We start from the raw sequence: 21,811 nt of genomic DNA on the forward strand, positions 1-21,811 counted from the left end.
GGTGTACAGTGTGGGTTGCCAGATCAGTGATTGTGTAGTTCTGCATTTCCCTGTTGTCAAGTGGAGGACACTCTCCTGAATCAAGACTAAATGAACAGAATCAGAGAAGGAAATAGCATTAGTGCGATTTAAAGAGGTTCTGTTAGAATTACAATGATATTCAATATATAGCACCAAATCCTGCTTGCCTTAGTCCAGTGAACAGTCCCTCAAAGTAATTGCGAGTAAGATGAGCAGGGTTTGGTCCATGAAGCAGTTTTTTAAAATGCAGGTTTTAAATTATGAAGGTTAGTTCTCCGGGTGTATCTCTCAAAACTCAGCTGTTCAATGGGATAAGGAATTACATATACCAGTGTACATTCCTGCAGCATGCAGCCAGTAATTTAACAAAGGACGTACACAAAATTTGTTAGTACAGTCAGGGGGGAGGGTGTTGAACTTGCAGAGAAGGGGGAAAAATGCTCTTTGGAAGTATTTTTGAGTTCTATAGATAGGTGCTCTTAGGCAGGGAAGATTTGGCAGTATACAGAGGAAGGAGACCTCCCATAACCTTCTTTTCAGTTTGGATGGCACATTTGAAGAATGAGGGTTCATGTGAGCCTCCTGCAGCACATCAACTGGTACATCCTTGACTTGGCTATTTGCAAGGGGCCATGGATATTTAATAGCATACTGAAATGAATACCATAGGGGATCAGTTTAAAATGGACTGCACTGATGTTAGAAGCCAGAATGCAGTAGAACTGTGGAAAAGGACATTAAACCACGATTTGAGGACTTCAGTAGCTCAGACATGGGTGAGAGGTTTTTCGCAGGAGTGGTGGGTGAAATTCTGTGGCCTGCGTTGTGCAGGAGGTCAGACTAGATGATCATAATGATCCCTTTTGACCTAAATATCTATGAATCTATGACATGGCAATGGGAAGAAGACCCATCTAGAATAAAACAGGAATCGGTCTATCCTTCCAAAAGGGAAATGCTCACAATCCACTTTATTTCTGAGATGACTAGTGGTGCATGGAGTAGAGGAGAAGGAAGTGAAATGCTTAATGGTGAAAATCTGTGGAAGAAGCAGGTAGACCTGAAGCCTAAAAATTATGTGTCCTGTTCCCGAGCAGTGATTAGAATACTTTAGCAGCCATTAAATCATGGCTCTCTGAACTCTTCAGGATAGTGAACTGCTATATCCATCCTGATTAACTTCACACTACCCTGGAAGAAGAAGGCATCACATGTCATGAAGAATGGTCACCCTATTTGACAAGAAGGATCACCTGGATTCAGGGTATGCTCTCCAGGCAAAAGGAACTGTATATTGAGCCCAGGATTAGAAACATCGCTCCCTCTTGCCAGTCTTTGTCTCATGCTCACAACAAGATACTCTTGAAATACTACAAGAAAGCTTAGCTCAGACCTATGCCCTTCATATCTGTGAAAAACACCTGGGAATCTACCTACACAGAGATGCATAAATGCCACTTTGGAAGATCACTTGCTACCAAAGTATGCAATAAGTTTGGTCAGTACTAAGGAAGCTATCCCTGGGCCTATCAACCTACTGCCTGTATGCAACCCTCTATCTTCATCAAATTGTATACACCACTAGCAAAGAACAATTTTCAGCTTCACCTTGGCTGCTGCCAAGATTCTGTACCTCTGCCAGTCAGGCTTGAGATCAGAAGATGGAACAGAAATGGCATCATTTTTGCTGATGGATGATGTCATCTTGCACCCAGACAGGGAGTATATCTACTCGTGTATTACTAGATAGTTCTATGGCTATCCCACCTCGAATACCTAGCACTGCATGTAGGGTATGTCTACACTATAGCTGGGAGTCTGCTTCCCAGTGGGCCCAGGCAGATATGTGATAGCTCTGCTCGAGCTAGTGCACTACAAATAGCAGTGTAGTGAGGGATAGCAAGGGCAGAGGCTCAGGCTAGCCACCTGAGTACATACTGTAGGGGGTCCTGATGGGTTTGTACTTCAGCAGCTAGCTTGAGCTGCCACCTCTGCTATGCTGCTGGTTTTAGCCCACTAGCTCAAGTGGAGCTAGCACCTGTCTGTCTACCTGTGTTGGGAAGCATGCTCCCAGCTTCAGTGTAGCCATACCCATCGCCTCTCTTTCAGAGGTTAACTTCCCTTTTGGTACCACACCATTCACCTGTGGAATCTCTCCTGAATCTCTTCTGATCATCAACAAATTGAAGCAATCACATTCTCAAATGTAAATAATGTGTAGCTCTACTTCTTGCTATTTCAGTCTCTGTAGCATTGTTGCCTGGCCAAGATCAGCAGGTGGATGGAAGGGAGATGGGTGAAGGAAAGCCTGAGCAAGACAGACTGGAAGCTGGGAGGGAAAAGAGAAATGTTTTGAAGAGGTAAATGGTCACCATAGTACCTGCCTTCAAAGGGTCAAATTGGTTTGTAGCCTAGGAGTTGAATTCCTCACTGCTTCTGGATGGGTAGGCTTCAGATAGGTGCAGCTGCCAAATATATCTGCTCTTGGCAAGAGCAGAGCATACTATCAGACCAAGGTCTGGCCTTCATAATGTCCAGGCTGGATTACTGCAGCTCATTGTATTGGGAATGACTGCACTGACCTTAAAATGTGGGAGCTCCAAATGATCCACAATGCAGCAGCCCACCTCCTGAATCACACCAGCTGCCAAAAGCATAACACAATGGTGCCCCATTTACTACATTGTCTTGCCATAGAATATGGGTATTCAATGGCAATCTCCAGCTAGAGAGGACTGCTGCCACACCACCGGGGGAGGAGGATATGGCTGTGTCGCAGGGAGGACCCTGCCTGCTGGTTACTTCTGGCAGCAGGCGGTTCTCCCTTCCTGCTCCCAACCCACCCACCATAGTGATGAAGAACAATTATGCTGCCCTGGCAACAAAGTATGAGGAATCGCCCCCAAAGGTGGAGAAGGAGAAGCTCTGTACTCCCAAAGGCTGGGAGAATCATGGTCACCAATCCCAAGAGGAAATGGGAAGATATCTTTGGAAAAAGGCGGGCTAACGTAGCAAGATGGGCTTTAAACTAGGTTCTTTGGGGGCAGGAGAAAAAAGTCCACAGATGAGTCAAAAACATGGAGACCCGGGAGAAGGGTCAAAATCTGGGGAGAGCGTGGGCAATTATATCCAGGACAAAAGAGAGACAAGCGGGAACATAGAGGAGAAATCAAATCCGTATCTTAGATGTCTGTATACTAAGATGTGTTCAGTTGCACTGAGATTGAGATGGAAATAGGAGGAGGACTTGTTGAAAGTCTCTGAGTAAGGATAAAAGGGGTAAAAAACAAGAGTGATCCCATGATAAGGGTTGACTGATTAAATAATTAAAGATCTAGGAAAAAAAACCTATGAGGGAAGATTCTAAAAAATTGAGTTTGTTTAATCTGGGAAAGAAGACTGAGAGGGGACATAAGAGTTTTCAAGTACATAAAAGGTGGTTACAAAGAGGAGGGAGGAGGTTCTCCTTAACCTCCGAGAATAAAACAAGAAGCAAAGGACTCAAACTGTAGCAAGGGTGGTTTAGGATGGACTTTGGGAAGAACTTCCTAACTGTCAGGGTGGTTAAGCACTGTAATAAATTGCCTAAGGAGGTTGTGGAATTTCCATCACTGAAGATTTTAAAGTACAGGTTAGAGAAACACCTAATAGTTATTAGAGAAACGCTAGTTATTACTTAGTCTTTCCTTGAGTGTAGGGGACTGAAATATATGACCTATTAAAATCCCTTCCAGTCCTACATTTCTGTAATTCTAAGGAGAAAATCAGGATATCTGTCATTGTCTGTGAGGTCCTCCTTTAATAAACAAGACATACTAAAAGTATGCCTCTTGTTCTGTGATTGCAACATCCCTCATTGGTTGTGTTCTATAGGGAATTAAGCTGTCAGTCTCCAAGTTAAAACTTGAGAGGCCAAGCTTTCTTGACGGCTGTTTTAAATACTGTGCAACTCCTTTCCAGAGAAGTTGAAAGTGACCACAAACCTGGCCACTTTCAGAACTCTTTAATCCAACTCTTACAGTCACTCTTACGGTCACAACTACTAAGAAAAAAGAAAGGAGAGGGAAGAGAAGTGAGCTCTCTTTGACACGTGCACATATACACATACACACTACTGACCCAGCAACCTTTAAGGCGGAGTGAAGTCTTGGCACTTTATTGGACTTTATTCTTGTTGAATAAAAGAGTTCTTAGATACTATGGTGATGTGCACCAGAAGAGAAATTAGATAGTCAAGTTAGGTAGAAAAGAATATAAGTATCTTTGATTGTTTCACAGCAGACAGCACAGTATTGTTAGGATGGTGAAAGGGAGATAGGAAGAAGGTATTTTTGGTTGTGCCTAGCTTGAAATGTGTTGTTTGATTTTTATCAGTAGAATAAAAACCATCTATTCATGTGCATGTGTGTGTTTATACAATGGGTGGTACACAATGTGTATGCACATACTTTGTCTATGTCAATGTATGCACAATGAGCAGACAATAAAAGATTTAGAGACATTACTCATTCTAGTAGTATTCCCTGAGTTTAAAATGGGGAATACTGCAGGAACCAGGAATATCTCTAGATCCAGAATAAACTTTAAGTATGCCTGTGTGTGTGTGTGTGTACACACACACACGTGCGCACACACACACAGCACACTTTAAAAAAGTTTATTCTATCTATTTCTTTGGGATTGGAAGGTATACACATGGATAATGTTTGTACGTTTAGTGTGTACTGACAGTTCTGGTATCTTTAATCAATTTGAATAAAATAAAGGGACAGATAGCTCATTTTTTTTTGGTGAGGATTTATTTTTTGGTAAGTGTCCTTAGGAACAACATAAACTATTGGTATGATTGATGATACTACTGAATAAGGAGACTGGTGAATACTTCCTGAGGCACTTTAATTGACATAGTTGAGATATTTTAAAAACAGATTTCAAGTGATGGAGACGGCCGTATTCACATTTGCAGGCTACACACACGCACATGGTAGGTAGTCAAATATCTAAATAGTCAAAATGTACATAAAATAAAAAAAAACTCCATCAGTCCAGCACCAACGTGTCTACCCGTCAAAAAATAATCTCTAATAGTGTCCATGGATGTAATGGTGGATTTACTTTTCACAGAGAGCGGAGTTAAAATTGTGGTCTTAAAGTGCTACAGAAGGATTTTGCAGCTCTTTGGTTCAGATCACACCATGATGACACCCTCTGGGCTGCAATAATAAACCACAATGGGGAAGCTGAGGATGGATTTTCACTCCCACTTCTGACTCTGCTTACTTTGTCTGTTCTCAACACAACCTTATAGATATTTTAATGTATTATTTTGGTGGCCTAGTGTTGATCTTTTATAATGAGCACATGATATGCCAATTAATGAAACAGTGCACTGAGGCATCATGAGCTATGATTCATTTCAGGGAAGCACTCAATCACGAGAAAGCTCCTACGTGACTTCAACATACTTTGCAAAGAATAATCTGTGACAGTAGATGGATGGGTCTCCTAGTTCAGGGGGGAAATCTGTACATGTGATGGGCTCATGGCTATTTTTCATGGGTGCGTGTGTAATGGTTAGAGTCCTAGAGAGCAGAAGTTCAATTAATGAACTAAGGCATAATCATTTTAGTAATGACTTGGTCTCAGATGCTAACATAAATGATTTTGGCTTTCAAATTTTACCATCCTATTCCACACATTTCTTTTGAAGTGCTACCAGCAGATGTTGCTTGCTACTGTCCAAAAATCCACTTTTCTGTAAATAAGTAGTTTTTTTAGGGGTTTTCTTAGGTTAGGGAATGTGTCTTACTCCATGTTTCTATAAAACACCATGAAAATTTGTGGTGCTACATACATTACTGTTTTAAATAAAATAAAAAAAAAACCCATAGGATACCATCATCCATTCCATTGGAACAGGGTAAATTAAAGACCGCTAATAATACATATCTCAATAAAGAATGTGGTGAGACGTCACATAAAACTGGCTATCAACTGAATCACTATATGATTCCCTTCATGCTTGCCTGGAAGTTCACATGCAAAATTAAAATCTCTAAATCATAGATATGTTATGGCTGGAAGAGATCTCGAAAGGTCATCAAGTCCACCCCCCGTTCTGAGGCAGGACCAAATAAACCTAAACCCATACCTGGCAGCTGTTTGTCTAGTGTCACTGCCGTTTTTATAACAGCCCATAACATATCTGAAGACTGTTATCAGGGTCCCCCTCAGTCGTCTTTTCTCAAGACTACACATGCCCAAGTTTTTTTTTTAACTTTTCTTCAGGGGTCAGGTTTTCTCAATCTTTTATCATTTTTGTTGCTGTCCTCTGGACTCCCTCCCATTTGTCCACATCTTTCCAAAAGTGTGGTGCGCAGAATTGGACATACCAGGACTGAATAGAGTGTGAAAATTACATTGTATTCGTTACATACAACACTCTGTTAATATACCCCAGAATGATATTGGCTTTTTTTTTTTTGTAGCTGCATCACATTGTTGACTTGTATTCAGTTTTGATCCACTATAACCCTATTTCTTTATAGCAGTACTACTATTTAGCTGGCTATTCCCTATTTTGTAGTTGTGTATTGATTTTTTTTCCTTCTAAATTAAAGTACTTTGCACTTATCTTTAGTGAATTTCATCTTGTTGATTTCTGGCCAATTCTCTAATTTGTCAAGATTGTTTTGAATTTTAATCCCGTCCTCCAATGTGCTTGCAGCCCCTCCTAGCTTGGTGCCATCCACAAATTTAGTAAGCATACTCTCCACTCCATTATCTAAGTCATTAATGAAAATATTGAATAGTACTGTATCCAGGACTAACCTCTGTGGGATCCCACTAGATATGCTTTCCCCGTTTGGCAGCGAACCATTGATAACTACTCTTTGAATATGGTCTTTCAACGAGTTGTGCACCCACTATATAATACTTGAATCTAGACCACATTACCTTAGTTTGCTTATGAAATTGTCATCTGATACTGTGTCGAAAGCCTTACTAAACTTGAGATGATATGTCTACTGCTTCCATCCACTAGGCAAGTAACTCTCTCAAAGAAGGCAATTATGTTTGTTTGGCATCATTTGTTCTTGTCAAAGCCATGCTGGCTGTTACTTATCACCCTATCATCCTCTTAGTTGACTGCAGCAGAGGAATAGTGTGGATTTTCTTCTGCAGGCTTTGATATGGTATCTGGCTTCAAATGAACTCTAATTTTTCTTTCACAGTGTAACAAGCAAGGCACTGGCTGGGAGTTCAGATCCAAGGGTTTAGCCCAGGGTTTGAAAAGTGGTTTGGAATCCTTCTGGATGAAAGATAATTGATTATTATTTATATTATAGTAGGACCTTGAGCCCCCAACTGAGATTTGTAGGTTCTTAAGAATTTTTACATAATTTGTTCCAGTATCTTTCCACATATAGAAGTTAACTGACATTTATAATTCCCCAGCTCCTCCCTTTTTAAAGATAGGTACTATGTTTGCCCTTCTCCGGTCGTCTGGGATCTCACCTCTCCTCCATGAGTTCTTGATAATAAATGCTAATGGTTTCAAGATTGCTTCAGGTAGTTGCTTAAGTAACTGGGACAAATTTCATCAGGCTGTGATTACTTGAATACATCTAACATGTCTAAATATTCTTTAAGCTGTTCTTTCCCTGTTCTGGGTTGTGTTCCTTCCCCCTTGTTAACCTTAATTGTATTGAGTATCTGGTGACCATTAACCTTTTTAGTAAACACTGAAGCAAAATTTGCATGAAACACCTCAGTCTTCTTGATGTCGTCTTGGTTATGAGTTCTCCTTCTCTGCTGAGTAGGAACCTACATTTTTCTTCTTCTAAAAGTAAAGATCAGTGTCTGGTGCTCACATTTAATCTAGATACTTGCGGCCATATTTTTAGATTCTTAAAGGTGCAGATGGGCATCTTGTGGGATTTACCAGAGTGCCTAAGTGAAGTTGGCATGTCAGTATTGTTGACTTTCAAGGGAAGTTAGGTGACTAACCTGTTGAGGCACTTCTGTAAATTCTGCTAGAGGTTCCTCTCTGCACTGTTAGGCACCTAAATACTTTTGGTAATATGGTTCATGGCTGACTTGGATTTATAGTGAACACTTCTGTCCCAACCTGATTCAGCATTCTTTAAGTAGCTCTAAGGATTGAAAAATGAATATCTTCTGCTTCACAAGATGTTTTAATAAAGTGATGACAGAAAATTCTGCTCACTCACTCTGTAAAGGAAGATCTTTTCTACCTGTGCTATACTAAGAATTTTCTGTAATAAAAGGTCAGATCTTTAATAGCAAACTTCTTGGGATTGCCATTAAGGAAAAGAAATGGAAATAATTAACTTTTGTGGTGCTAAAGCACCTCTTTCAGGGAACATCTTTGTAGGTTGAGATGTCCTACAGAAGATTAACAGGATTGCACCTGAATCAGGGTTACTTCAAACAATCATGTGATCTTCCTTTGGCAATGTCTGACGACTCTCTAAATTCAATGCTAATGTATAAGTACTTCACCTCAGCAAAATGTGCTTTCTTTCTGTCAGTTGTGTACTGACTAGGAGAGCCATGAATGATCTCCTCCAAAAGGATAATCTGTGAATCAGGGGTTCAGAGGCATCAGAGTAAGTTACCACTATGTCTTGGTTAGGCTTGGGTAGCAGAAAAAGATGGATTTGTAATAATATTGTTACAATAATGCACTTTTTCTAAGGGCCTGATCCATTGCCCCCTGAAATCAGTTGGAGTCTTTCCACTTTTTTTTTTAATGGTTGCTGAATCTATCTTGATAGTTCTAACATAATCCTCTATATGTGAGGCTTAACTCTGCTGTATCATGTTAAAAAGTGACACTCTTGTCTGCCTTAATTTTCTCTCTGTAGCTACTTTCCCCATTCTTATGCAGAGTATTTGAGGATACATAAGAGTCTATGGAAAAGAGCATAAATGTAAATATAGAGTTGGTGGCTATCAACATACAAAAAATCTTAATGATAATTATCAGCATGAGCTTTTATACACGTGAGAAGTAAAATAGAAATTAAGTTTACAATAAAAGAAGAGTTTTTAGCAATGAAGCCATTCTTGACATTCCAGGGCCTATTGCTGCTGCTGCTCCTAAGACATTGAGGTGAAGAAATAAAATAAACTCCATCATCTAAAAATAACAAAGATCATACAAAAACATAAATCAAGTATAAATAATAGCAATAAAAGTGAACTGAGGATTATTTTGAAAAAAAATTGTCTGTAGTAGCAGAAGTGGATGAGAACAGAACATTGAATTGTTCTTGAATAGTTTTAGAATAATTGGCACTATTGTCAAAGCCGGTCCATTTTTAAGGTAAAAATAATATGTATGTACTGTGATAGATCCAGGCCAGTTGGGTACAGCAGAGTAGTAGAAGGCAGACATACTGGCCACTGGATAAGCAGTTTTCTGTTCCCTGACTGAGCAGAGCAGGGGCTGCTCCAGGCTAGAGTGGACACATGACTCCAATTAACCTGCAAAGAGTCAGGTGAGGCCGTTAAGCTAATGTGAACACCTGACTCTAATTAAGGCCCCTCTGATACTATAAAAGGGCTCACTCCGGTCAGGTCAAAGGGAGCCAGAGAAGAGGAAGTGTGGCTGAAGGTCTGGGTAATGAAGACACCCTCAAGCCACTGGAAAGAGAGCCCTAACGTAAGAGTGAAGAAGGCGTTTAAGAGAGAAAGGCAGGAATTCTGGCGGTGAAAGGTCAGCTGCCAACAGCTGCTGCCATTAGGGTCCCTGGGCCAGAACCCAGAGTAGAGGGCGGGCCCAGGTTCCTCCCAACCCGCCACTACAGAAACAACCCCTGGGAGGGGAAGACAGGCCCCTGTCAAGACAGCAGGCTACACTCTTCTTGAATATGCCCATAGGGATAACAGAGACTGTGGGAGTTCTCTTACTGACCTTCTTGCTGGCTTATGATGAAAAGGGCTCAGTAGACTGTAACCCTGGCCCTAGAGAGAGAAGGGGTATGTGGAGGGTCGCAGTGAGCCTCTGAGGCTAACATAAACTGCCTGTAAGCCGCGGGGACAAGGTTGGAGCTCTGCCACAGTACATACAGCTTCTTTCCTGAGAATCAGCATTTTCTTGTATATAATTGAAAGAAATAAGATTATATATAATCTTTTAAGGACTTTTTTATTGTATGTTAACAAAATGAATCCTTTTTCTTCGTTTAATCAACAGCCCAGCACCTGTTCAATCTGATGTGTGCTGTGCTGCTTAAATCTAACTTGCATTTCTCATGTTGCAGTGGATATTTAAATCTCATTTTCATATTCATTTAAGGTATCCAAGGTGGAGATATTTATATAGTGAGGAAAAGCCTGATCAACACCCAACTATACAACCATTTGGATGATGTTTCCAGAGTTTATTTCCACTTGGTATACGATGTATACCTCATGTTGTAACGCTGGGGTTTTTAAGTTGCTTTCAGTGAAGCATTTATTCATGTATACAAATTGAATAATAATGAATGCATTGCTGTGACACTCAAAGCATTTATATTCTTGTAGTGAAAGCGGTTTGTTGTGGGTTGACTCCTTTTTTTAATTCACTTTCTAGTGGACTGAATGTATTAGTGATGAATGTGCTATGAAAATAACTGTTTGTTTCCAAGTTGGAAAAGTTTAATGGCTCCAGAAATGGCTAACCATTTTACCACACAGTATCCATCATTTTGTCAAAGTTTTCATGTTTTGCAGTGAGCCACATGGAAAAGAGAGAAGGAAAAAAGAATGACACAACAGCCAACTTCTTTCAATCTGTGCCGAAAACCTGACTTAAATTTAACCCCATTTGCCTTTGTAACAATTCATGTGACATCTTCCTGAGGGTCATAGTAAATTTGATTGCCAGTTATTGAAATATATTTTTAAATCAGTGGTGTTGCAACTATAAATGCTTTTTGCATTAATGTAATTGAATCCTTAACCCACAATTTTTGACACATAACAGATTTAGAAAGCCTGCTGGATCACTTGGCTGATGTGGTGCCCTCCTTGGAATATCTCAGTTTACTAGGAAACATGGCTTGCCCAAATGAACTGGTCAGCAAGGACAAGGATGAGGATGACTACCAGAGGTACAGGTTAGTATCTTAGCTCCCAAATATGATAAGATGCGTCCATTTCTTAATGCTGGATAGAGTCAGATGGCTAAAACCAGAGCATGTTCCCAAAATAACAAACCTATACTCTTTAGGCAAAGATGACTCCCTTAGGGCCAGATTTTGCTGTGTGTAGTGCCTTACTATTTGAATAACCCCATTGATTTCAGTGGAATTACTGGCAGGGGGCCCCGGTTCAGGAAAGCACATAAGCATGTGCTTATTAAGTCCCACTGAAGTCAATGGCAGTTAGGCACATGCTTAAAGTGAAACATGCAGCACATATACTAAAATTGGAACGATACAGAGAAGATTAGCATGGCCCCTGCACAAGGATGACACGCAAATTCGTGAAATGTTCTTAACTGCTTTCTTAAATAGAGATGAACTTAATTGTGAGCTTACGTGCTCTCTTTAGTCCAGCCCAGAGCGAGGCACTACTCACTGTGTGAGTAAGGGTGGCTGAATCTGGTGATTCAAATCATTAGCTTATCGTAGATCTACGTTCTTTTTTCCTGCAAAGGAATTATGAGGACTTGCTTCTTTCAACATACTTCAAAAGAAATCAATTAAGAATACAGAGAAGGCTCCTCTTTAGATATCACACTTCTCTGCTCAAAGAGAGAGCAGTCAGTACGTAGAGTCAAACCATGAGTCTTGAAATAAGCAAAATATCCGTGTGACATTTGAATGTCTTTTCATGAGCAGAGTTAGACAAAAGGTAGTTTGGCAATTAACAGGAACCACTTGGAAGTGGAAGCCTGGTAAAGTGTCCCCTCTTGAGTGTAGCCCTACAGAAATGTATCTGGGAATTAGTTATATGCAAATAGGTATATTTTTTGAAGAACAAAACGTAATATAAAGATTAATTGTCATTGGTGATCACAGTGATTGAATATAGATCCAAGACTCTGTGGAATGCCTGCTGAAGTGACATCATTCTTCATAGCTGCTGCCCTCTGGCAGTGAGACATTATAATAAAATTCTATTTGATGTCGTCTGAGCTTCTTTGCCCCAGTCAAATACGATCCCAGATTTCAGACCAAGAGTACTGGCGTTTTCCATGTTAGCTGACTGAAAATGGCCCTTTTGTTGAGTTAAACAAGAGGCAAAAAGCATAGTCAGTAAGCTATCTATCCAAGTGAGAAACTGAGCTTTTTCTTCAGCATTCGGGCGGGGAGCGGGGGCGAGGGGGATCCGTCGTCCCGGGCCGGCCGACCGAACCCGCCGGGTTGAATCCTCCGGGCGGACTGCGCGGACCCCACCCGTTTACCTCTTAACGGTTTCACGCCCTCTTGAACTCTCTCTTCAAAGTTCTTTTCAACTTTCCCTCATGGTACTTGTTGACTATCGGTCTCGTGCCAGTATTTAGCCTTAGATGGAGTTTACCACCAGCTTTGGGCTGCATTCCCAAGCAACCCGACTCCGAGAAGACCCGGTCCCGGCGCGCCGGGGGCCGCTACCGGCCTCACACCGTCCACAGGCTGTGCCTCAATCAGAAGGACTTGGGCCCCCGAGAGCGGCACCGGGGGGTGGGTCTTCTGTACGCCGCATTTCCCGCGCCCCACCGCGGGACGGGGATTCGGCGCTGGGCTCTTCCCTGTTCACTCGCCGTTACTGAGGGAATCCTGGTTAGTTTCTTTTCCTCCGCTGACTAATATGCTTAAATTCAGCGGGTCGCCACGTCTGATCTGAGGTCGCAGTCGGATGGGGTGGGGCGGGAGGCGGCGGACGCCCGCCGCCCCCCCGCGCCACGCCGCGGGAGAGCTTCGGCCCCGGAGGAGGCCCGATCCGACCAGCTTGGGGAAGAACGGCCCAGGGGAGGAGAGCGACGGAGCACCGAGGGGGGCGCACCGGGGCGAGCGGAGCGTGGGGGGGGGAGCAGGACGGCGCCGGGAGCGCGTGCGGGGAGCGTCGTGGGCCGGGGAGAGGGGGGCTGACAGAGCGGGGGTGGGAACGACCGGCAGAGGCGGCGGATGGAGGAGACGGAAGGGTTAGGGTTCCGATCCTGGGCGCCCTGACGAACGAACCCCTCTCCCTGGTCGTCTTCCACCGTCGCGCGCGCGTGCCGCCCGCTCCTCCTTCCCCCTCTCTCTCTCTCTCTCTCTCCCCGACTTTCCGTCGCCCTTCTGCACGCTTTCTCCCGGCGAGTCTCGCCCTCCCAACGCACCGACCGCGCCCCGGGGTTTCTTCAGTTTCTAAGATATTGAAAACACTGATTGTATCTTTACACGATCAAAAGTGTTATGTAGGAGGTAAAGTTCAACACATGCAGTAGAAAGGATAGGAGACTTGAAAGGAGGTTTGTTTGGAGGGAGCAGTGGCTTATTGGTAATACTGTAGTTGGTTGAAATTTTGCTTGTGGAGTTGGCAGCGGCACTGCTCCCTTGAGTATAAACATTCTATATTCAGTATTCCCAACTTCTGAGAATAGTTTCTACTGTATCTTTAGCCTAGAGATGTTAACTGCTAACAATCCTACTTTTGAATTCCGCATAGCTATGGCATCTTGGTTTCCACTAAGTAACGTGGCCTAGATTTTATAAAATATTTTCCCATCACTTTCACCCTGAAGTGGAAGGTATGCCTAATACCCAGCTTACAAAAAGCCTGATAGTGCTGTCTCTATGTAAATTTATGTGACATTTTCACTAGAGAATTGCTTAAAAATGAATGATATTTCTACAGTTTACTGTTTTTCACTTTAAGTACACTTTCTGACAATATGTCTGCTATTAATCATTTAAGCAAAAGTAGTACCTTAAAGGAGCCATTCAGAGGCAAGAACCCATGGTTCATTTAGTGCTGTCTGAAAAAAATCTTATTGATTGACAATCTCTGTGGTTATGTGATGTAATATTTATAATATGTCACACAGCCATACATCAAAACAAGCATGTCTGTTGTTTCATTTCACTGCAAAATGTTGATTTCTATGAGGTCAAGGTAGTTTTAGGTCACAATGTGGCAAACCACTGTGTCAGAAATGTGAAGTGACTGGATTTATCTATCTGTTGAAAACTGCAACACTGATGTCCCCCCCCCCCCATCAGATTTTTTTTTTTTTTGGCATTTTTGCGTCTATAAAAACAGTTTTAATTAACCAGTTTTAAAGTGAATAGCCTACTCCGTAGTTAAATAACATATAGCTCTGGAGCTGAAATGCAAACTTCCTGGTACTTTCCCATAAGCATTCATTGTATCTCATAAACTAGGCTTGTCTGCATGGTGCTGTAATTTAACTACTGGAGTATGAGCTGTAGAGTGCTTGGAAGTGTCACAGTTTAACTACCCTGTGTAAACTGTGCTGGTGAGAACTCAAAAGTACTTAGTTTGTGTTACTGTAGTCCTGTTTGAAATGGGACTACATAAATGTGAACTAGTGACCTTTTAGTGCACACCAGCAAGGTTTACACAGGGCAGTTAGAGCACAACGTATTCTACAGTTCACATCCCCATAGTCTTGACTTGTCTATACAACAATTAGACATCTATGGCTGGCCCTTGTCAGCTGACTTGGGCTAAGGGGCTGTTTAATTGCAGTGTGGATATTTGGACTCAGGCTGCAGCCCAAGCTCTGGGACCTTCCCACCTTGCAGAGGTCTAGATCCCAAGCTCCAGCCTTATACTGAATGTCTACATTGCAGTTAAACAACACCGCAGTTAAACAACACCACAGTTAAACAGCCCATTAGCCCAAGCCCAAGTCAGATGACATGGCCCATCCATCGGTTTTTAATTTCAGTGTAGTCATATCTCTAGAATGTGCCAGACAGTATTATAATCAAAAGGTCTTGGTATGTATACTTATTATGGCTACTGCTTTATGGAGAAAATTGACTCAGTAGCTACATAGGTAGGTGAGAGTTTCAAAGTTTTGCTCAAAGGGCTGTGGTCAGGTAGTTGAGGCCCAAATTTGAAGGGACACATCTTGCAAAATTCATAGTATACTCACCTCCATTCCAGTCAGTCAGAGTTCAGAGTATTTAGTTTCATAGGACTCTGTGCCTTATAAAATTCTGCCCTAATTTTTTTTAAAAAAGAGAAAAAGTTTGACACAACCTATATGAAATTTAAAAAACAAAAACAAAACACCACACACACCAGAGCCTTTTGTTTTGAATTCAAACCTTCTGGTGCTTGCAACCTGAACATTGCTACATCCTACAGATGTGTGAGAACCAGAAAGTAAGTGGCTAGAAATCAAGGTTTTATCAACTATTTTTGTTGTAACAAGCTGAATGGAAATGCAAAAAGCAAAAAACTAAACCAAACAAAACCCTACAAAAACCTAATCCAGTGGTGAAAAGTCAAATATATTTTTCAGCTTTTCAGTTTTAATTATCTAAAGTGCTGTTAGTTGCACAAATTAAAAAATGAATTTTAATGTAATTTTTTAAAAGTTATAGCATATCTAAATACATGTGGGATGTTATATACATAATTTTGCATATGAAATTATTCTTTCAGCAAGGCCCTGATCCTCTGAGATCCATGGTGTTGAATGTGTTTAAAAAACTGTTTTTGTAAAAAAAAAAAAAAAAAAAAAATCTGTTTCTGTTGAAATTTTTTTATGAAGAAAAGCTATTTCTCAACTAGCACTATTGAAAATGCTGGAACAGTGTTTTTGTTTTTGTGAAGATTATGTATATTTTTTAAATGTGAGTTCAGTTTCCTTTTTGTGTGAAATGCTATTGTTTAAAATGTTTGCCAACATTACATTTTTACATAAGTTTATTTCAAGAAATAGTGTCTTTAATACTTTGGGGGGTTGTGGGGCGGGAAGCGGGGAGAGCAGCTCATGGGTATGTGTGGGATAATTGGGCATTAAGAGCCGTATATTAAAATATAGGGGAAGGAGGAAAGCCAGAAAATATTCCAGTCCAAAAAGGAAACATAAAGAAAGTGGCCTGAAAAACAGTGTGCATTCTAAATAACTTCACCTACAGTCTCTGCTTTGAAGATTGCAAGAAAGCAAAGGTCATGACCCAGAGATCAAAGTAACAGAAGTCAACACAATAATTGCTGGTTGCTTCTCTTGTACCCACACTTGGTCTCTCCTATGGGTGTGTTGTTTGTAGTGAAAACTTCAAACATGTTGTTATTGAACTGTGAAAAATCATCTGGGTCAGAATGTGTTACCAAGCATTTGTTAATGCTGTAGGTGACCTCACCTATTTTTATTAAAGTGAGATAATTGTGAGGGGTGTGTACTGTGTGTGAAGTTTTTAGTGCTTATTCATTCTTCTTTGCTCCTTATTGACGTTTCCTGGTGCATTCATTAATAGCACTGTTGACATGGAAACAAAGGCAAGTGGAAACAAAAGCCTGAGTTTATTTTAAATTAGCTTTAAAAGTACAATATGCTATTTTTGGCAGAGAGGAGTAAATGGTGATAACCTTATAGAGTCCTCTTAAGATACAACCATAAGAAAGGAAGTTCATACATTTTGTATAGATTAGCTTGCTGAACTAAATCAGTTGCTCTGCACGTGTGGTCCTGCAAAATTGCAGCTCGTCTTGTGAGATTTTCAGCCTTCTTGTCAACCATTGCCCTTATTGAGAGCACACTACCTTTTGGTTTTAATTTTTTTGCTTATTGTATTTTATAAATAATATAAACTCCACAACTATGTATTTCAAAAGGAGAAAAAGAAAGGAAATCTTTTCCATAAGGATAATGAACTATTAACAGGTGCAAACAGGCATAGGCTAATATTACTCATCTTATTGATGATGATGATATTTTGCCTTTCACTCAAGGCTTTTTTATTTCAACAGTGTCTAGAAAGAGAGAGAGAGAGAATTACAGCAAACAGCGCTTGCCAAACATTAAATAAGCCCCACAACTCCAATGTGAGAGTCACAATAGAAGCCAAGGAGCCAAATCTCAGTAGACAATCTAGCTCAATGCCTTAAAGTCAACCATTCATTCCCTCTGGGTTTGTTCTGATCTCTCACCAGTTTTACACTGGTGTAATATGCTTCACTTCAGTGGTTTATACCAGTGTAAATGAGAACAGGCTCAGGCCCTCTAATCCTGCAAGTGAGGTTATGGACATTCATGAGCCTTCAGGCTACTAGGGTTTGAGGGAAAAATATAGTAATACAATAGTTGAAAGGTTCCAATAAAAATGAAGATTTTAAAATGTTCTTAATTCAAAACTTTGCCCATCTATTTTGTTGCACATATGGTACTAGGAATGCTAGACTTTTCTGGATGTACTACTCTCTATCCTTCAACCCAAAATGAATTTTGTGCCGTGAATTTGTTTACAGCATAATATGTATTTTTTTAAAAGTAAGAGAAAAGGAGAAAATTAATGGTCTTTGTATAGTTTAACCTTTGTTCCTTCATTACATGCTCAGTGTAACAGTTTTTCCTTCTATTATGTGAACTTCTATATATCCACTTCTCCTATAGGGTAAGAAGAGTCAAAGATCCATTTCCAATGGGCAACTTCATTGGCACCCTGTAGCTTTCTTTTTAGTCTGGTTCAAGAGTGATTATGTTCTCTGGTGCCATAAAGCCCAGCATATTCTGCAACTTGTGCCTGCTTTACGATGGGAGGTAATCTATGAATCGGCATGCACATGAGAGTGCAGATGCTATGACATTGTATGACTTTTCTTGCTATGGACTCCTTGACTCTAGAACAGAGATTTCCTAGAATTCCCAGTAGTACTAATGAATAATATGTTAATGCCTGGCAGTGATTTCTGACCCCTTAAACCTAAATGGTTAATGAAATATACCTCCAAGTAATATAAAGTGTAAACTAACACATTATAATTATTTAATGCAGCACATAAGGACCTGCTTTGCTTCAATGAGTTTTGGATCAGGACCCAGGTATTTCACATACATGTTTAAAACAGCTTTCCTTACCCTCCCGCCTGGTGTTTCTTGCCCAGTTCCATTTGAGGCTGGTTTCAGAGTAGCAGCCGTGTTAGTCTGTATTCGCAAAAAGAAAAGGAGTACTTGTGGCACCTTAGAGACTGAGCTGTAGCTCACGAAAGCTTATGCTCAAATAAATTGGTTAGTCTCTAAGGTGCCACAAGTCCTCCTTTTCCATTTGAGGCTGGACTCTCTTATTTATTGAAATGTCAGATCCTCTCCAAGGACTTTGTGAATGGTTGCTCTTGTCTGTCCCGAGGCTCCAAAACACAGGCTCTGTCTACAGCGGGTAGAGTACTGGTGCTACACACAGAGCTACATACTGCTGTGAAAGGCAGGCTAGGTCCAGGCTTGTCGCTGCAGTCGGTAGCTATACATGGCAGTGAAAGGTTCAGGCAGCAGGGAAAAGCTCTGGTAGCTCCCTCCTGTCAGAGCCTTTCCCTTGTTTCCAGAACCTTTCCCCACTACCTCCCCTCACTGGAGCCTTTCAGTGTGGTGGGGAAAGACTCTGGCAGTGGGACACTGCACTGCTAAAAATAGTCTAGATGTGGGAGGCACTGTTTGGGCATGTAGAGAGCTGTATAGGATATTGGGGTTCAGGGGTTCAGATGTCTAGGGCACTTTGTTCTACTCGTCTAAGCTGTGCCTCATGGTCTACGCTGCTGTTCATACCCGTGCCAGCTGGGAGTTCAATGTCTGCACTCTGCCTACCTCTGGAAGTGTAGATGTACCTTGAGGAGTACATTTTAAAAATAAGTTACATAGAGCTTTCGATTTGCAAATCACTTTATAAACATTAATTAATACCCACAATATCCCTTCAAGGTAGCTAAATGTTGTTACCCCCATTTTACAAATAAGGAAGCTGACATGGAAAATCTGTGACCATAGGGGCTGGAACTAGGGGTGCTGCTGCACCCTGTGACTTGAAGTGGTTTCCATCATATATAGGGTTTATAGTTTGGGTCAATGGCTCTCAGCACCCCCACTATACAAATTGTTCCAGCACCCCTGTCTGTGACTTGTCTAAGGCTGTGGAGTAAGTCAGTATTGGAGACACTATTATTATTTGTTCACTGTTTGTATATTATGCATATAAAACTGCAAGTGTGTGTGTTGATTTAGTATTATAACTCACAGCTTCCTAAGTCTGGTTCCAGTACTCTGACTTCAACACCTCTCTCCAGTATTATATGGCGAATTTCCTCCCCAACTTTCATTAACATTGGTGGTGGAGTTGTATAACTGAATCACCAACCTGTGCATCCCTTTGAAAATGTCCCCTTAATGTTTTGACAGGTCTGTGTAAAAAATGTTAAAACAATCCTAATCACATGGAACATTTACGAAATTGGTAAATGAATCATTAGCCAATATTGTCATTTCCATTTATTTAAAGCTGAGATAAAATGGAATACAATATTCTGTGCTGGGTTTTTTTCCTCCACCTACAGCTACAAGTGATCTTGACTTCTGTTTTGTGTTGGTCCCCTTTGTTAGTTTACTTTCCTAACACACTTGGGGGCGAAAAAAGTTTTGGACAAAAGATGATTTTGGTTTCCTTGCATAGCCGGTTTCCTTTGGGTCTTTACATACCTTCCTAGCATCCCTTTCCAGAGTGCACCACTTTCCTCATCACTACAGATAATAACCTTTTTTTCACAGTACTGCAAAGATGGTGATCCCCACAACAGCAGTCTCAGGGCACCTGCAGCAGTGCTAAGATTCAAAATGATCATAAAAAACCCCAACTGACCCCTAAACTAAAACAAAACATTCCAAACTTGGATTGTAAAATTCAGATGGATTTTTTTCATTCAGTGGTGTTCTTTTAACTGGCAGTGGTATAAGTCTAAAGCAGTTGCAATGTGTCATGCAATTTATAGATCCCAGTGCCTGCCATAAAGTATTTTATGATAGCTGCACTCTGTGTTATTAGTAGCTGTCTTTTTCTGCAGCCATCGGTGTTTGATAATAGTCTTAAAACACCCAAAATTACTTACCTGCAAGCAACATTCCAGATAGTCCCTGTTGACAGTTTGAATAAGTTTAGTGCCCTTTTGTTGTACTTTACCTTCAAAACAAACTGATTGAACCATCAATAGCTCCTGGAAGCTGACAGAGGCATGTCATCTGAGCTAACCTTCTGATAGTAGGTTATCTGTGGGAGTTAACCTCCATGCATTGTTAACTGAAATGTTTTATGTACTATGCAACTTTAGGATACTGCTGTGATAACCTTAGTAACTAAGTCATACATCACAGCAAGGAGATTTTGTGCAACAAATAACCCTGGATAATATTTACAAGGGTTGAATTGATATTGTAGTGTTCATTCCTTGGCTTTAGTAATCTTTTATAGTATTTTTATGGCAAATTGGTTAGGCTGAAGTTGCATCACAAAAGAAATATATTACTAACTAAAATATACCTTGAAGTCGTATGCTGTCCTTAAACAAGTGTTTTATTAAAAACCTGTTTAATTATAACTATAACATTCAGTTGTAATTTAATTTTGGCTCTTTTTAAACTACATCATTATTGGGATACTTTACTCCTAATGATAGATAGCTTTTTAAAGTCTGTTACAGATTGCCTTTGTGTTTTATCATCCCCTGCAGAACCTCTGCCCCACTAGGAATCCAGAAAATACTTCTGTCCTGTGACACAATTGGCTATTTATTTTATGGGGCCTTTCTTAGCTAAGGCCCTAATTCTGGAATATTTTTAAAAAAAGCGGGGGTGAGAAAAGGAGAAAAATCTCTTGTAGAAACAATTCTGTTATAAGTTTAAGTTCTCTTAAAATGATAGAGAGACTGACGTTTAGGGCTGTGCTCCAAAGTCAGCAAAAATGACAGGGCTGTCTTCATCTGTTGTCAGTTTTGTTGCTGCCTGCTTTTTGATGGCATCTTTCATTCCATCATTAAACATTTGCTGATTTTCTAATACTGATGTTTTCTTCACCTGAATATTCATCTTTTCTCACCCTACACTTAGTGGGTGTCTTTGCTCATTTGGAGCTTCGCTCTTGACATATTATTTCCTTCTGTACATGTCTTCATTTGAAAGAATCTGTTGTCATCCAAGCTTTTCTGCCAGTAACACAAGATGGATATATTCTCTTCCAGGGAAAGATACGGGGCAGCAGAATGTCAGAAAGGACTGGAAGGGCACCCAGGAAAGATGGGAGGTGTCTGGGAGTATGGCAGTATCTCTAATATCTAGCTAAACTGAACAAATGGTCTGTCTTGGGACATGATCTACGTAGCAAACTGACTTGCTTACTTTATTATTATTATTATTCTATTATTATTATTTCACTGAAGTGCATAGGCTGATGATTCATATTAAAATTGTAGACCATTTTAATGTGTGTCAGTGAACATATTCAATTCGCTTGTTAAAAATTTACAAGGCCATTGCCTCAGAGGAAAGGTGTATATAGCTGAAAGGCTGCTGTGTCGAATTTTTTTTGTCTGGATGTAGAAAGGTTAAATAATTAATAAAAACATTAATGTGATGTGCATGAACTCTGTTAGTCTCACAACTTGGGACAAATTTGGAATCTCTTTGAGTTAATCATAGAACCATAGGGTTAGAAGGGACTGCAAGGGCCATCTAGCCTAACAAGATGCAGGATTTGTTCTGTTTAAGCCATCTAAGATGACTATGCAGCCTCCTTTTGAAACCTACAGTGAAGGTGATTCCAGGACTGAGGAGTACTTGAAGGTAACTCTGACC

At 40.6% G+C, this 21,811-nt stretch overlaps 1 protein-coding gene and 1 non-coding gene across 2 annotated transcripts in view; both read left to right on the forward strand.

Annotated features, from left to right (window-relative positions):
- The window catches only part of LRMDA (leucine rich melanocyte differentiation associated), a 935,990-nt gene that overhangs the window by 523,029 nt on the left and 391,150 nt on the right, over positions 1–21,811 (forward strand). The window contains exon 4 of the mRNA XM_077823336.1: positions 11,014–11,153. Coding sequence (XP_077679462.1) covers positions 11,014–11,153 — 140 coding nt within the window. The remainder of the gene's footprint in view (positions 1–11,013; positions 11,154–21,811) is intronic.
- LOC144268498 (U6 spliceosomal RNA) lies at positions 11,438–11,541 on the forward strand. The gene has a single exon (XR_013346757.1). It is a non-coding gene; the product is annotated as a U6 spliceosomal RNA (small nuclear RNA).

The sequence above is a fragment of the Eretmochelys imbricata genome, chromosome 7, assembly GCF_965152235.1.
Source record: "Eretmochelys imbricata isolate rEreImb1 chromosome 7, rEreImb1.hap1, whole genome shotgun sequence".
NCBI classification, from domain to species: Eukaryota; Metazoa; Chordata; order Testudines; family Cheloniidae; genus Eretmochelys; species Eretmochelys imbricata.